The sequence below is a fragment of the Mustela nigripes genome, unplaced genomic scaffold (assembly GCF_022355385.1).
Source record: "Mustela nigripes isolate SB6536 unplaced genomic scaffold, MUSNIG.SB6536 HiC_scaffold_148, whole genome shotgun sequence".
Taxonomy (NCBI): Eukaryota; Metazoa; Chordata; class Mammalia; order Carnivora; family Mustelidae; genus Mustela; species Mustela nigripes.
In genome coordinates, this window is record NW_026739562.1 from 7,201,148 (window position 1) to 7,216,146 (window position 14,999).

The window sequence follows — 14,999 nt, forward strand, 5'->3', positions numbered from 1 at the left end:
ACTTGCCTACTCCCTGGGGCAAGCAGCGGTTTAAGCTAGAGGAGTGTGATCAATGCTCTTTTGTTCATTTAACTACCAGTATACCTCGCAAGGGAGTTCTTTAAAAAAAAAAAATGTGCGTGAGCTGTTAAAAACTTCTGTTCATGTTTCCACGTCTGATTTATGCATATTGGGTATGCAGAGATCTTGTATTGTGGATACAGGTCCTGTGTGGGGGAGGGAGGAAGAGCTGCGTCGTCTATGGTCAGTTCTACAGGGACCCACCCGTCTCTCATGGCAGAGGGCGGGTGAAGGACAGTGTGATCTGGCCACAAGCAAAGCCCCCGTGTCCCCAACCTGCCTGGCTCAAACATGAAACTGTGGTGGCTTCCTTCCTTCTGGGTTTATCTCGTTTCCGAGGCCTCATACCACTGTCGAGAACCATAGTGGAAATGTCATCAACACTGAACATGTCACTCCCCCCTTCCTTGTCCTGCCCAGTCCCCTCACCCCCCACACGTCCCCTCCCTCACCCCTATGGTCTTGGTGCTAAGATAACTTTAGAATCATTGCTGCTAGTCGATAGCTTTTCATTATATAAATATATTATATATATATATATATTATATATTATTTTTGAAACTTTTTTGTTCATTTTCAACAGTGATGTAGCATGTTAAAAAAACAAGAAACAAAAAAAAAAAAAACTGGTTTTCTCCGACTGTCCCACTGCCAGGCCTCATATGCTGCCTTCTTCAACAAATCAATGCACCCCTGCCTGGTGACATTCACCCCCCCCCCCCCCCACCCCGCCAGCCTCCTCCCTGGTCCCACATTCTTCCCTACTGTCCTCTGAACAAGGAGAGAGCAGGAATTAGCAAGGAAATGCCCAGAGCTCTTTCTGAGGCTTTGGAATTCCCAGCCTTGTACTGTGTCACTAGTTTAAGCTGATGAGCCTCCCCCCCACTCAACTAAACTCCCCCCACCGCCTGCTTTTCCCCATCCGGGTCAGTAATTGTGGTCACATGGATACTGTTGCAAAGCACAAGGTTTCACCTGTCCCTCTTCGACATCCTCTCCACCACACACACAAACTGTCCCGTCCGTGGGAGCTTTCTTTGAACATCACACAGAGTAACTAAGCTGGGTTGAGGGCAGAGATGGCTGGCAAGGGGGCCTTGGTGGGGGCCAGAAACAGTAGGTTGGGATCCTTTTTTCTAGCCACCAGATGCCTTACACCTTCTCCTTTCTTCTGCCTCCCTCCACCTCCAGCGCTGAGAGCTATCCCCCTGGGTCAATCATTTATGTCTCCCTGAGCACTAGTCAGGGCTCTGGCTGTTTTAAGAGGGCCATGGCCAAAATGACCTCAAATTTTTATCTGGGGCGGGGGACAAAATCCTTTGGGCCTATGCCAGCAACTACCCCGTGTTTCCTGAGAGAGCTGGGAGCTGGTAAGCTGCCTCGGGGCTAGAAGCTAGAAGCTGCTGGCAGCGCTGGACAGCAAGTGTCCATGCATCAGGTCTTGAAGTTGGGCAAGGTGCTCTAAAACTCGGGGAGCTCAGGACTTAACGTTGCATCCAGCCAGGCCTGGGCTGTGTCAGGCACTCTGAAGGTCACTTTGCCTTGGGACTGGGAGTAACCGGGGAACAAATTGGGTGACATACCACTGCAATTCACACAGGGACTTTTTCAACCTGATGCTCCCAGGAGGCTCAGTGCTGCCATCCCGTGAATGCTGCCTGTGATTTCTAGCCTAGGTGTTTCCACTCTTCTGCCTCCTTGGGAAAGACTCCCAGGCTATTGAGACCCACGGGGTCTAGCCTCAGGAACCAAATGCTTACCTAGCCTAATCTCCCTTCGATGGGCGTAAAAAGCTGTGGCCAGCCGGTCCTGGCATCTCGAATGTGGTCACTTCAGATGCTGTCGAGCCCTGCAGCTCAGCTCCTGGCTTCGAAGGACATGTTTGTCTCTGGGGCTGAGACTTGTCCAAGTGGGGCTGGCTGACTGGTGACTTTCTTTGGCTCATAGAGGTGGGTGAGAAGCGAGTTCAGGGTCACGGCCATTTATGTCAAGCAGATACACTGCAGAGCCCCCAAGCCCTCGTGATGAAGATGGTTTGCTTCCCCTCTGTGGAGGAAAGAGACACCCAGAGCCATCCAGTATCTGTGAACCCTGAGGACAGCCGAACCCTGTCTACAACTCTTACCACATGGAATGCCCATGTTTTGCCTGCCTGGTTGAAGGTAAGAGTCTAGGCATCCAAAACACTTGCTTTTTCTGTTTCTTTTTTTCACATCCTGTAATGCAGGGCAGATCCTTACTTTCTCATCCTCTCTGGAGAATGAGAGCAGGCTCGAGCTCCAGGGTGTCTGCATGGCCGGCCTGGGTGCTGGGCCCTGAGTCTAGGGCATTCAGGGGTCTCACTCCAGCCCCCGCTGTATGTTTCCATGTTGAGTCGTCTTGCTGAGCCCCCTCTCCTTGACCTGCTTGTGTCAACCCTGTCATTTGGAGGAAGAAGCTTATAATTATTTAAAGTTGTGTTTAAATATTTTCCCTATGTTTGGACGTGATACCAAGAAGGAGAAAAGAGGGAAAAAGCATGTTGGATGCCGAAAATGATCGTGGTGACACGGGAATGGACTACAGGCTTGGCCCAGGCAGGTGTAGGGTTCCTGGTCACCTGGAGCCCTAAGGGGTCCAGGAGGCAGCCTGGGAGTTGAAGTAGAACATGTAGATTCCTTCACCTGCCTTCCCCCCCACCCCTTCCAGGAAGAGGATTCTGCATCTGGATCTGGTTTTGGCACGTGGTCTGGGTTAATTTCCGAGTAGAACTGGTGCCGTATCTAAGGCCCCACACCCAGTCTGTGATGAGGGCTCCAGTGACACTGGACCTCACGCCCCTTGGCCCCTTCAGGTGGCTGCCCTAGCTTGGCCAGCCTGAGGTAGCTGTGGGCAGGGAGGCCAGGCCTCCTTAGGTGGGCGTGGCATGTTTGGAAGGCAGGTAACCTTGGGACCGTCCCATTCCAGACACCAGCCTCCTGGGGGAGGTGGTGCTGGGTCATGGGTTGTGGTCTGGTTTCTTCCTCACGTCCTGAGGAGGGAGGATTTTGTCCAGAGACACACAGGGCCCTTCTTCTGCTTGGAGGGAGACCCCTCTCTTGCTCTCTGTTCACAGGGTCCTTTAGCTGAGTGGATGGAGCTGTGATATTTTTAAGGAGCCTCTGAGGTGATCCTTGTGCGTTAGCCAGAGGGAGAAAAAGTGCCCTTTGGGGAGGAAAATGGTACGGCCCTTCTCTTCCATCTGGCTTTCCCTCCCCCCACCCCCAATCCCCCAAAGTGGTGTTTTCTGCAAATACCTATGCAATCCAGTCTCCCTAGGAGCGTGAGCGCATGGAAGCAGGGGGTGTGTGCAGTGTGTAATACAAATATTACAGCATATATATTGTATATACGGACATATACAGTACGGATACACGCGAGTAAGAGATTAAATCACGTCTATATATCTATAAATAATATCCTATATATTTATACATTTCTATGTTTTAAATAGATATAAAAAATAGAGTCTATAGAGAGCTGGGAGAGCAACGGGAAAGCCTGTCGCGGAGCCGGGCTAAGGGGGGGGGGAGGGGCAGGAGGCGGAGCCTCTGCGGTGGGAGCTGCCTGAGCAGCAGGCAGGTGTGCAGGGCCTGGGGCCTCCTCCCCAGAGGAGGGGACAGTGACCGGCTCCCCGCCCTCTCCATGCACTTTCTCGCCTTCCCTGCAGGCTTGGGCTGAGGCAGAAGGAGACTCGCGCTCCAGCCGCAGGGGCCCCCCATCCCTCCTCACCCCTCCCCCGTATTCCTCCTCACCTGTCCCCCCCCCCCCCGCCCCCCGCCCCGCACCATCCAACGCTTTGGTTGTCAGTGCCGCTTGGCACGAGGACGTGGTCTCTGGGCCCTGGTGGAGGGACCACTGCACAATTTCCCCAATGCCCTCCCATCCCACACCCCTCCCCCCGGAAGGAGCAGCACTGGTGGCAATAGGAAAGGTGCCAATTGGACCCGGGGGTGCCCAGGGAGGAGGCCGCCCTCCCCACCTTAGGTGCTTCTGCTGCCCCTTAGAGGCCAAGCCTCTGGAGGAAGGGCAGCCCAGGCTCCCTCACCCCCTCACTGCCCGCTGCCCCGGGGCGTCCCCCCCCCAAGGGGTGAGGTGGGCAGCAGGAGCGCCAGCCAGTGCTGCCCGCTGTGCGGGGGGTTCTCCGGCCAGGGCAGGTGGGCACCAGAGAAAGGTGGGACAGACCTGCCCACACACTCATAACTTCAGTGGCAACTCAAGTTCCGAAGCCGGGCTGTGGCTCAGCCCACTTTGCACAGCTGCTGCTGCTGGCCGTACTCAGGACAACGCTCCCCCCTCTCCCGCGTGGAGGTCCAACGACCCCCCGCAGCCCACCGCCACCATAACCGGCAGGTTTAGTTCATGTACACTGTTCTCATTCTGTGACTCGGGGCAGAGGCGGAGCCCGGTACCCCAAGCTTATCCGCTTCTGCTGGGGAGGATGCCATCCCTGGCTTGTCCTTGTTGCCACCCGAGGCGGGAAGGGCATGTCTGGAGGCCTGCGGGCGGGGGAGGGGGGGGGCACTGGTGCGGCTGGCAGACCGACGGAGGGCTCCTGCGGCCCTGACTGAACCAGGAGCCCATGTAGCTTCCAGGTTTCTCTCTACCGGTTCTCCGCCCTGCAGGTAGGAGAGGAGGGGCTGATGGGGCCACAGGTGATGGGAGCCAGCCCGTGTTGGCTGCATCCTCGGCTCCCTGGACTGGCCCGGGCCTTTCAGCTCTCCAAAGGCACTTATCTCTGTCCCCGAGCCTCCTCTGACCCCCACGTCCTCCTCTCCTGCCATCTACCAATGTACCTCAGTCTCCAGCAGACCCACCCCTACACCTGTTGTCCGGGGCGGGTCTGTTCTGCCAATGCCCACCTCTTCTCTCCTCCGCATCTGCCTGGGTCTCCTTGAGCCACAGCTGGATGCCAGCTGGGGCCCGGGACACCCTCCAGTGCCTCCAGAGAGACCAGGCCAGCCCCTGCCATGGCGGTGGGTCAGACCCGTGGCCAGGGGTGGGCATCCCAGGGGAGCAACCCACGATGCACTGTACCTCAGAGAGAGAGAGCATAACCTGGACCTCACGGGCACCGGGTCCCCCATCCAGGGGAGGACAACCGGTTACAATACCGCTCGCAAGAAGACAAGGGCCAGGCTGCCCTCGGGCACCCCTCCGTCTTCACTTTGGTCTCTGGGGAAGAGCCAGCAGTCCAATCTGCTCTTTTTCGGGCCCTCTCTCCTTCTCTCCACCCCCACGCTGCTGAACCGGTTCATTTCAATCACAAAGGAAAAATAAAGTGGGGGTGGGGGGAAATACCTAGGAGTCTATTATCACATACATATTAATATGTTAATACTTTCTTTCTTTAAAAAAAAAAAAAAAACCTCTCGATGTTATTATTTTGCAGACTACGCTTTATAGTACCTGTGTGACGGGCCTAGAACACTGGATACAAATAGAGCTATGTTGGTTTATCATAATATGTACGCAGAAACTTTCCTTTTGTCATATTATCCTTGTAATGTAAGAAGATTGTTAATAAAAGCATTTAAATTTACTCGCCAAAGTCAAATCTCTGCCTTCTTGCCTCCATCCCAGGCCTGGGCTCTAGGCCATTCAGAATGGGTCCCATCTCAAGGGCGCCAGGGTCAGGCTGGAAGCCTGCCTGCTGTCCCATTGGAAGGAACTAGAAGAAGCCCCTTCCTAACTCTTTCCCCAGTGGAGTCCATTTCCAGCAGGTAACCTACATGCCTCACCCACCCATCTGACCCAAAGGAGATGTAACTAAAACGATTTAAAATAAATCTAACTGCCCCCACATGCCTTTACGCCACAAAAGATCTTGGAGGAAGCGCACAGAGCTGTTGCCGACGGACTGTTTTTCTGATTCTCCCTCCGACTGCCTTGCTCGATTCTCCACATGTTGTCCTGCCCTCGAGAACATTTGCCCCGGTGGTTTGCTAACGGCACTGACCTGGTGATGGGCGATCAGCAACACTTTGTCCAAATTGTTTTAGAATGAAGATGGGCATAAACTCAATAAAGACACAGATAAGTGTTTTTATTCCTTCTTCTCCTACTCTCAGCGTCTGCTTCCCGTAGTCTGGCTTTTTTTAGGAGCCGATCCCTCTCCCCCCTTTTTAACCTCGGTCTTCTTAGTGCCTGCCATCTTCCTCCCAGCCTGTGACCCTCCCAGTCCCTCCAGTTGGTCAATCAGAGGCTGTTGTGAAAGCCACTGCACAGTTCCCATGGAATGTTCTGGTTCTCTTCTTTTCCCAGAGGAGGGGGAAGAAGGAAGGAAGGAGCAAAGGGGCCTAGCTGTCCGTGTCTGAGCAGCCCAGATGAACCAGGGTCTGTCTGCATTGCACGGCTGGCCATCCAGATTTGACATACTGGCAACCGTGTCTGGAGTTTGTGAATGATTCCATCACCGGGAAGCAAAGAACAGAAAGATTGTCCATCTGCACTTGGCCATGAGGTCGCTCTCCCCAAAGCAGGGTTTGGAGGATGGGGTAAAGACCAGGAAGTCTAGCCCACTCCCTTCCTTCCCCCTTCTCCCAAGCCGCTCCCCAGCAACCCTCTCCAAGATGCAAAGGACAAGTTGAGTTCAACTCAGAGAGAAGATTCAGGACGCTGGCCAGTCTCCCAAAGACCTGAGGAGCTCCCCCCATGGGACAGTTTCTACAGTGATCTTTTGAAAACACAGATCTAGTCATGGTGTCCTCTCTGCTTAACCCTCTCCAGTGGCTTCCCATTTCCCTTGGAGTGCATTCCAAAGTCCACGAGCTTGACCATTGCCTTGTGTAGTCCAGCCCCTGCCTACCTCCTGGCCTCAGCTTGTGTCCTTCGCACAGAGCTCCGGGCACACTGCCCTGCTCTGTTCCTCAAGCTCACCAAGCTCTTCTCTGCCTCAGGACCTCCCAATACCCTGCACCCTCCGCCCGGGATGGTTTCCCCCAGGATGGTTGTATGGCTGAACTCTTCTCGTCTTTTTTTTTTTTTTTTAAATTTTATTTATTTATTTGACAGAGAGATCACAAGTAGGCGGAGAGGCAGGCAGAGAGAAGGGGGGAAGCAAGCCTCCCGTTGAGCAGAGAGCCCAAGGAGGGGCTCAATCCCAGGATCCTGAGATCATGACCTGAGCTGAAGGCAGAGGCTTAACCCACTGAGCCACCCAGGTGCCCCAACTCTTCTCATCTTTTAGGGTCCCTATCTAGATAGCCACCCTCAAGGCACTGTTCAGTGTTCCCCCTGGTATTTCCTTTCATGACATTATCTCTGTGTGCCACCGTGTGTGTGCGTCTGTGTGTGTCTGTGTGTGTGATTGTTCTATGTCTAGTCTTCCCCCTTGAGATTATAAAGCCCACAAGGGAAAAGTGGAGACTTTTTAATATCCCACTGTGTGCAACTCCTGTCACATAGTAGGTATTTAATCAATATTCAGTGAAAGGATGAACGAATGGCTTTAAGTAGCCCCTTGACAAAAGTATAATCCCATTAATGCTGTATCGGCCACCCGGGAAGTCCTGGATTCTTCCACTTCCTCTGTCTCTGCACTGGTTTCTTCATTTGCTCAGGATGACCATGCACCTGACCCCTGGCTACATCTGACCTTGACCCCACCTCTTCTCTAAACAATGCTGGCGGTGGCCCCTGAGGTGCTCCCTTGAGTGATACTCTACTCCAACTTGCTCTTGTCCCTTGAATAATGGTCCCTCCCAATGCAGGCAGGCATCCCCTCTTTTCCCCAGGAAAGAGAACTTTCCAGCTCTTTCCAGCTTGGCAATTCTCAATCCACAGTCCTAGGCAATATTTGAAAGCCACTGTGAGTGCATCTAAATTACCTTTGCAGTGAAGAGTCTTGGTCACTGGCCGTGTATCAGAGCCTGGACTTAGGGTTCAAGAACACCCCATTCAGCAACCCCTCTGCCTCTTACAAAATATCACTTATCTGAGTCTGTGTCTTCAGTGCCCAGCACAGAGCAGTGGGCTACTACATGCTGTATGTCATCATTATCGTTATATTGTTACCTCTTAGATCAGGATGTAGGTGCTAGAAAGCTGTGTGATTTCCCACTGCCGTCCTGGTTCCCCCGGAATTCCTGCAGCTACCCTGGATGAGGGGATTGCCTGTGATTTGTAATACAGAGCCACCGACACTTCCTCTGCCTGCTGACTTGGACGCCTCTGTCTGAATGGGGGGGGGGGGGGGGTTCACCTTTCCCCTCCCAGCCTTGAGACCCTGAGGGTGCTCCTTTTGCCACCAGAGCACATCCCACTTGGCTTTTAAAGAAAAAAGGGGTTGCAGAGAAGTTTTGTTTGTTTTTTAGCTGGAAAAACCAGTTTCTCCTTGCTTGTCCCTGGCTTGAGTGCCCCCCTCCCCCCCCGCCCCCCCGCCCCGGGTTTCTGAAGCAGGATTCCTGCCAACACCCACTTGCCAAGGGGCGGTCCTGAAACACCAAGGAGGAGTGTTGGGAAACTGGAACGGAAAGCCTTGCTCCAGCCCAGGCCTCTTGCAAGACCACACTGACTGAAGGAAAACCGTCTGGGACCACTGGAGCACACGGTGGTCACCACTAGACTGGTTTCCTTAGCGACGCCTGGCTTCCAGCCCCGAGACTGACTTCCTCTCACCTCCCCCCAGAGAGGTGTCTGCCTCCATCTCTGGCTTGGGGAAGCTTCTGAGGTTCATGCCGAGGACCATCTGTGCAGGCTCACCTGCAGGAGGAAAAGGAGGGAAGAAGGGGGTGCAGTCCTTCAACACTCTCACCAAGAAAATGCCAAACAGCCTAAGTTTATCTGTAGCACCTCCCGTGGCTCTAGCCTTGCCAGGTGTCTGCCGGGGAAGGGAGACAGAACAGATGCTGGTCTTCCGAGCTTCTGGAATGCTGGGGCTTCTAATTGGCAGTAAAAAAAAAAAAAAAAAAAGAAAAAGAAAGAAAGAAAGAAAAAAAGAAACTCTTGGTGGAAAATTACCACCACCAGCTCCATTAAGAGCAGAGCAAAGGAGAGAGGCTGACTCAGAGCCTCAGGTGACATTGTGTTTCGCCTCAGGGAGTGGGTGACTGTCAGAGATGCCGGTGGGACCTCCCAGGCACAGGGAGAAGAGGGCAGGAACACAGGTGGGTGGGTTTTCTTGCTTCATGCACGAGACAGGAGACTGAAACTAGTATGAAAAGTAGATTGTTGCCGGTCTAGGTCACAGAATCCTAACACCTTAAAGCAAGCGATCATTGGGTCCAAATTCATTTCACAGACGTGGACACAGAGGCCCAAACGCAAGTGACTTGCCCAAGGCCGCAGAGTGACACAGCCACGCTGGGATGTACGTTCTTGGCTCCTCCCCACAGTGCTCTAGGCGTGAGTGGGTTTTATATGCAGGGACAGAGCTTATTATGTAAGGCGGTTCAGTGGAAAGCCCTGTATCAAGTGATTAATGAACTCTTCCCTCTTCCGGACTCTTAGATGTTAGTTTTAGGCTCCCGTGGGCCATAGTCATAGTTACCCGTGAAACACAGTCTGTATACTTAGCTCTCTGTGGGATAGGACCAACTTCTACTTAATTATGAAACTAAAAATTCTGGTTGTCATTACAGTATAAGAAATATGTGCAGCATATAAAATAAGGAATTGCACACACACAGACTTGGAAAGCAAAGACATCTCATGGCTCTCTTCATGGATCATTTCTCTTTTATGAGAACTTTGGTTTTAATCAGCCCTGGCTAATTCCCTACTGACTATAAAATTCTGACCCTGCCCTCTGCCTGATGCCAGAGGCTCTGCCTCCAGAGGCTGGCCTGCGGCAGCCGCCAAGAAAACCTAGGGTGACAGGCCTCCAGGAGTCCCCTTGTTCCGGCCCACCTTCTAGAGTGCAGGAGAGCCACTGGCTGATGCACTGATCTTCCAGCGATAGGAGTATTTCTTTGGGGGGTGTTTGAGAAAGAAGTCTCTAGGTCCTGCCTGATTTTTCTTCTCAAGAATGAAGGCAGAGCCCCCAAGGGGCCAGAATCAAGGCCGGCATCCCAGCACCTGTGTAGGACCTTGGATTCGGTGCTCAAGCAAAGCCACCAGGGGGCGTGAGAATGAAGACACACACACACACACACACACACACACACACACACACACACACACACACATTCGCATGTGCACAGCCATGCACAGAGAGCCCTTCCTGATTCAGCTATTCTACTCACTCTTGGGGACATACCTTAGAGAAACTTGTACACGGGAGCAAAGGGACATGCATGAGAATGTTCCTAGCAGCCTTATGATAGAAAAAAACAAAGAAAGCTCTAAATGTATGTTACTGAGAGAATGGGACCGTGGCCTCTCTGTACCATAGAATAGGATACAGCGGCAAATACGTAAGTCAATAAATAAATAAACAAATGAGCTAGACCTACATAGGTCTGCAGGGGTCAAGCTCAAAATTTTCATGTGCAGCCCAAATAGTGAGATACAAGTTAAATAAAGTTTAAAACGCAAAGTACTCTTTGGCTGCTCAGGGTTTATGTAACCTGGAGGGAAGGGGTGAAGACATGTTTGGGGTGGGGAGAAACGTGACGCTCTCATGAGTGAAACCAAGGAGACTTCAATGGCATTCGTCAAGGTTTCTAAAACTCGGTAGCGGCTAATGACGAGTGTTTATCAAATTATTGTCTGTGCATCTGATGTGTCTCAAATACGAAGCAAAAAGAAAAAAAGAAAACACTGGGCCCCTGACCCCACTGGAAATTATTTATTTACCACTGAGAGATTTTTGCTCCCAAGTGTGACACCAGACATATGACTACAATGTCTCATGCGTCTTTTTGTGCTTCAGTTCATGATTGAGAAACAAACACACACTTAGCACTGACAACAAGAAACACAGGCAGCAGAAACAGATCACAAGGACTAGGTCTCTCTTTTGGGGGTCTTTACCTCAGTTTGGCTTACACTGCAGCTTCCTCCCCTTCAGACTCCTCTACATCCCCAAGAAACTGCCCCCGGAGAGCCTCTTCTGCATCCTCCCCTCTCTACATAGTGTCCTTTGGAGTGATGGGTCCCTCAGCCCACGCCAAGGATCGTATCTCAAAGTGAAATGGACAGACCTGTGCGAGGCCTGGAGCAATGGGAACCTGGCAGATAAACGCTGATTTGATGTGGGCAGTGGAGCCACAGGTTAACGAGGGTGGGCATCCCCTTCACTGTATCTAGGAGAGAACCAGTTCACCTCGGCGGCCCCAGCCTGGTCTGTGGTGGGTTTTCCCTTTATTTTCACCTCGCTCCATGCCCTTTTTAGAAAATGCTCCCTGCGAAGTACAAGGTGTGCCTTTCAAAAATGATCGGTTGATTTCACCCAGACCCGCTTACTCTAAGCTGGTAGTAAAATTGCTCAGGGATCTGGTATAAGGCACCCCGACGCGAAGATTCCTCGAGTCCGTTGATTTGGCAGCCTGATGTCTCTGGGCAGTTTAAAATTCACCAAGACAGAGCTCTGCTGGAAAACCACTATTGTTCATTACATTGATACGGAGGGCTGTGAATTGTCATCAGACGGCTGATGCTTTTACCATGGAGAACTCAGGGCAGACTGACCTTTATGCCACTTACAGTGTCTTTCTCTGTCTGGTCCTCCATCTATTCTCCACTCATTAACTCATTCAACAGATATTAATTGAGGGCCATCAGCTAGCTTTATTCTAGGTTCTTGGAACACCCCAGTGAAGACAACAGACAAAATCCCACACAAGACCTCCTTTGTTCCTGCGCTTGCCCACTAAGTGAGGTGGTGGTCGACACTGAGATATTCTGTGGTAGCACTTGACTCCTATCCAGGGCAACCTTGAGTCTGGATTCTGGAAAATGAAATCCTTAAGACACAAAGACATAGATGCCCGTGATGGAAAGACCACAGTCTGTAGAGCTGATGTTTCTGGCTCCGTCTACCTCCAACACCCTTCAGTGTAACTGTGAGGCAGGTGCATAAATTTATAAGGAAGCAGAACTTGTGTTTCCTGACGGTAAGTCCAGAATCCAGACTTTTCTACACTGCAGTGATGGGTGTTAGAGAGAGGAGAGTACCAGTCAGGCCCCAGAGGAAATGCTTTGTTTTCTTGGGGCCATGCTGGCCAAAACCAGGAGGCCAGAGTGTGCAGGGAGTCTTAGCAACATGCCATAGGGAATCACCAACAAATGCTTTGCCTAAAAAAGTTAAAAAAAAAAAAAAAATGTTGGCAGGAAGTGACGAACCTTAAGGCGCAAATTCTCCAATTACCTGAAAACTTGCCAATTAAACAGGGATTCGATATTTTTTCTGTCTCTTGGGATGCTTTTCTTCTTCTGCACAGAAATGGAAAATCATGACCCAAGGTGATGAGGTGCCCGCTCCGATCCTCAGGCAGAGGCCAAGAGTGGCCTGACTCGTCACAGGCCTGAAGTAGGCCCTTACCGGTCACCTCACCCAGGGGTTTCCTTGCAGATGACAGGACTGGGTGACCTTGGAAAGCTCAGAGCTTGGGTGTCAGTAGCGAGGAGCCCAAATGCAGAATCCATAGTTCTGTAAGTGCCTGGGATGGTTCTGGTCCCTTCCAGTCACCATCAACTGCCATCTTGACGCTTAAAGGTGACCTGCCGGGGGCTGTGCTTTGTTTCTAGCAGAGAGCGCCTCCGGTGTTGGAGCTCTCTTTCATCTGCCACGTCATTCACAGAGACAGAGCTGCCGTGTCATTTGTCCCATCTGACAGACGGCCAACAACAGAACCCGCGAACCCTGGTTCCTGGGCAAGCGGTATACCCAACAGCGAGACTCAGTGTCTAAGTGACCACGTGGACAGCTGTTTGGAATAAGAAGGTAGGAATTTGAAGCCAAGTTGCTGGTTACTTACTGATGACAGTGGCAGGCCCTGAAAATTGAGGAAAGGGGACACATTCATGCAAGACTTTTTTTTTTTCCTATTTCAAGTTTCCTTCTTTGGCCACTTGTAGGCAGCCAGATAGAACAGCCTAAATCAACACGAGCCTCCTGTTCCTCCTGCAGTGGCTGGAACACTGAGAAAGATGAATCTGTCTCAGAGGGTCACTTTGGTGATGCTGGTGGGCGTGACAACAAGCGCCTCGCGACAAACAGGGGAATCCCACCCACACCTGGTCAAGGAAGATCTCCCCGAAGATAACAGAAACGGACTTTGAGTTAAAACGACAGAGTTTGTCAATAAAAAGCACAAAATCCAGTCCAAAAACGGGATCTGAAGAGCACAAAGGAAAAATATTCAGAATTAAAATGATTAAATTAAAAAGAAAACAAAACCAGAGGCCTCCCAAGTTTCACACTGACAGTTGAGATGTCCAGCCTCGGAACCAGCTGCCTCAGGGTATTGGGAGTCCCGACAAGGACTGGGGAAACCTGTCTGGAATGTTGTAGAAGGGATTTCTCCCAGCGCCGTGCTCCCACCTCTGCATCAAAACCGCACGGAGCTTGGTAAAAATGCAGGTGCCGGGGTCGTGGCCAGGAATACTGATCTGGAGTGTCAGGGGGCAGGTCCGGGGAATCTGCTGGTGATTCTTCACACACTAGGGTTCGAGAACCACTGGGTGACAGTCGTGGGTCAGGGGCACGATGTCATGCTGGCTATTTCATCCCACCCTTTCCCATTCCCAATCCCTAACTCCACGAGTTGATCCAGGATGCTTTATGTCCTCCACCATTTTTGAAATGCTCGTTTTTAAAGAGCCACGTTCTCTGCACTCATTCTTCTTCACATTATGCGTTCTCTGCATCGGGCCTGAGTCCACCTGCCAAAACTGCATGTGGTCTGTATTTGACAAGTGTCTCTGCAATAGCACAGAGGAGCACCATACCTTCCTCAGTGCCACCCCAATGCCCCGTTTCCACACACCGCCCCACCCCACCCTGCTCATGTTTTGGAAAGACGAGTGCACTAGGAGAGGCACGGGGTCCCAGCCTTTGCAAACACATCTGTCTCCTGGGTGTCAGAATGAGGATAGGGCACAAAGAGGACGTTGCAGAGGACAGCAGGGCTGGAGGGGCGGGGCGGGGCCTGGAAGGGGAGGAGCCCGGGCGGCTGCCTACAGATGCAGCTGGTGCCACATGGCGATCTGCCGGCGAGGGTTCTTGAGCATCTCCTCCCAGTGGCTGCGCTCAGAGCCCGAGGCGTGCAGGCCCAGGCTGCAGTGGCCAAGGGCACAACTCTGCCCCTCTTCATCCTGGCTCAGCACCTCCAGCTCCACGCTGGAGGCCTGCAGCAGCTCGTCGGGCAGCTCAAACATGATCATCTCGTTCCATACGGGGTTGATCTTGTGCTTGGCCCGTTTTGTCTGTTTCTTCTTCAGCTTCTGTGCCTGGTGCTTTAAGGTCACTTTGACGGAGACGTCTGGGTGAAAGAGAGATGGAAAGGTGAGTCTGTAGGGTGTGGATGGTCCAGGATAATGCTCTGATTGAGGGCTAGAGAGACAGGGTCCCTGGCTAAAGATGTACCCTGAGGCTCCCTCTCTCTGCACCCCCTCTGCCGGCATCACCCTCCTCACTGGGCCACGCATTCATTCAGCAATAATTAAATGCCCACTGTGAGGCACTAGACATAGAGTTACAGCAAAACTTCCTGCATCCGTAGAACTTAGGCTGTAGTGTGGAAAACCCACAATAGTACAACACACCAAGGTGGTCACTGGGTAGCCCATGACTGGGTCAAGCTTGAACCACTACCTGCTATGAGCCCTTCCAAGGGTCTTTGTGTCCCACATCAACCCAGATTCCAGATAGTGCCTCCGATGTACCACAACTTGACCTCAACTCAACCAGCAATACAAAGCCATCCCCACGTCTTCATCCCCTTGGTTCTCCCTCCCAGCATTTTTGTTGGTTATTAAGATAGAAAGTCTCCTGCTGATGGGTTGAGTTCTTCTCCTTGGTTGTTTTGTGAATGTTA

General features: G+C 52.0%; 1 protein-coding gene across 1 annotated transcript in view; it reads right to left on the reverse strand.

Annotated features, from left to right (window-relative positions):
- Positions 1 to 10,788: 10,788 nt before the first annotated feature.
- The window catches only part of LOC132008411 (synaptotagmin-13), a 42,500-nt gene continuing 38,289 nt past the window's right edge, over positions 10,789 to 14,999 (reverse strand). Inside the window, exon 6 of the mRNA XM_059386958.1 lies at positions 10,789 to 14,444. Coding sequence (XP_059242941.1) covers positions 14,140 to 14,444 — 305 coding nt within the window. The 3' untranslated portion in view covers positions 10,789 to 14,139. The remainder of the gene's footprint in view (positions 14,445 to 14,999) is intronic.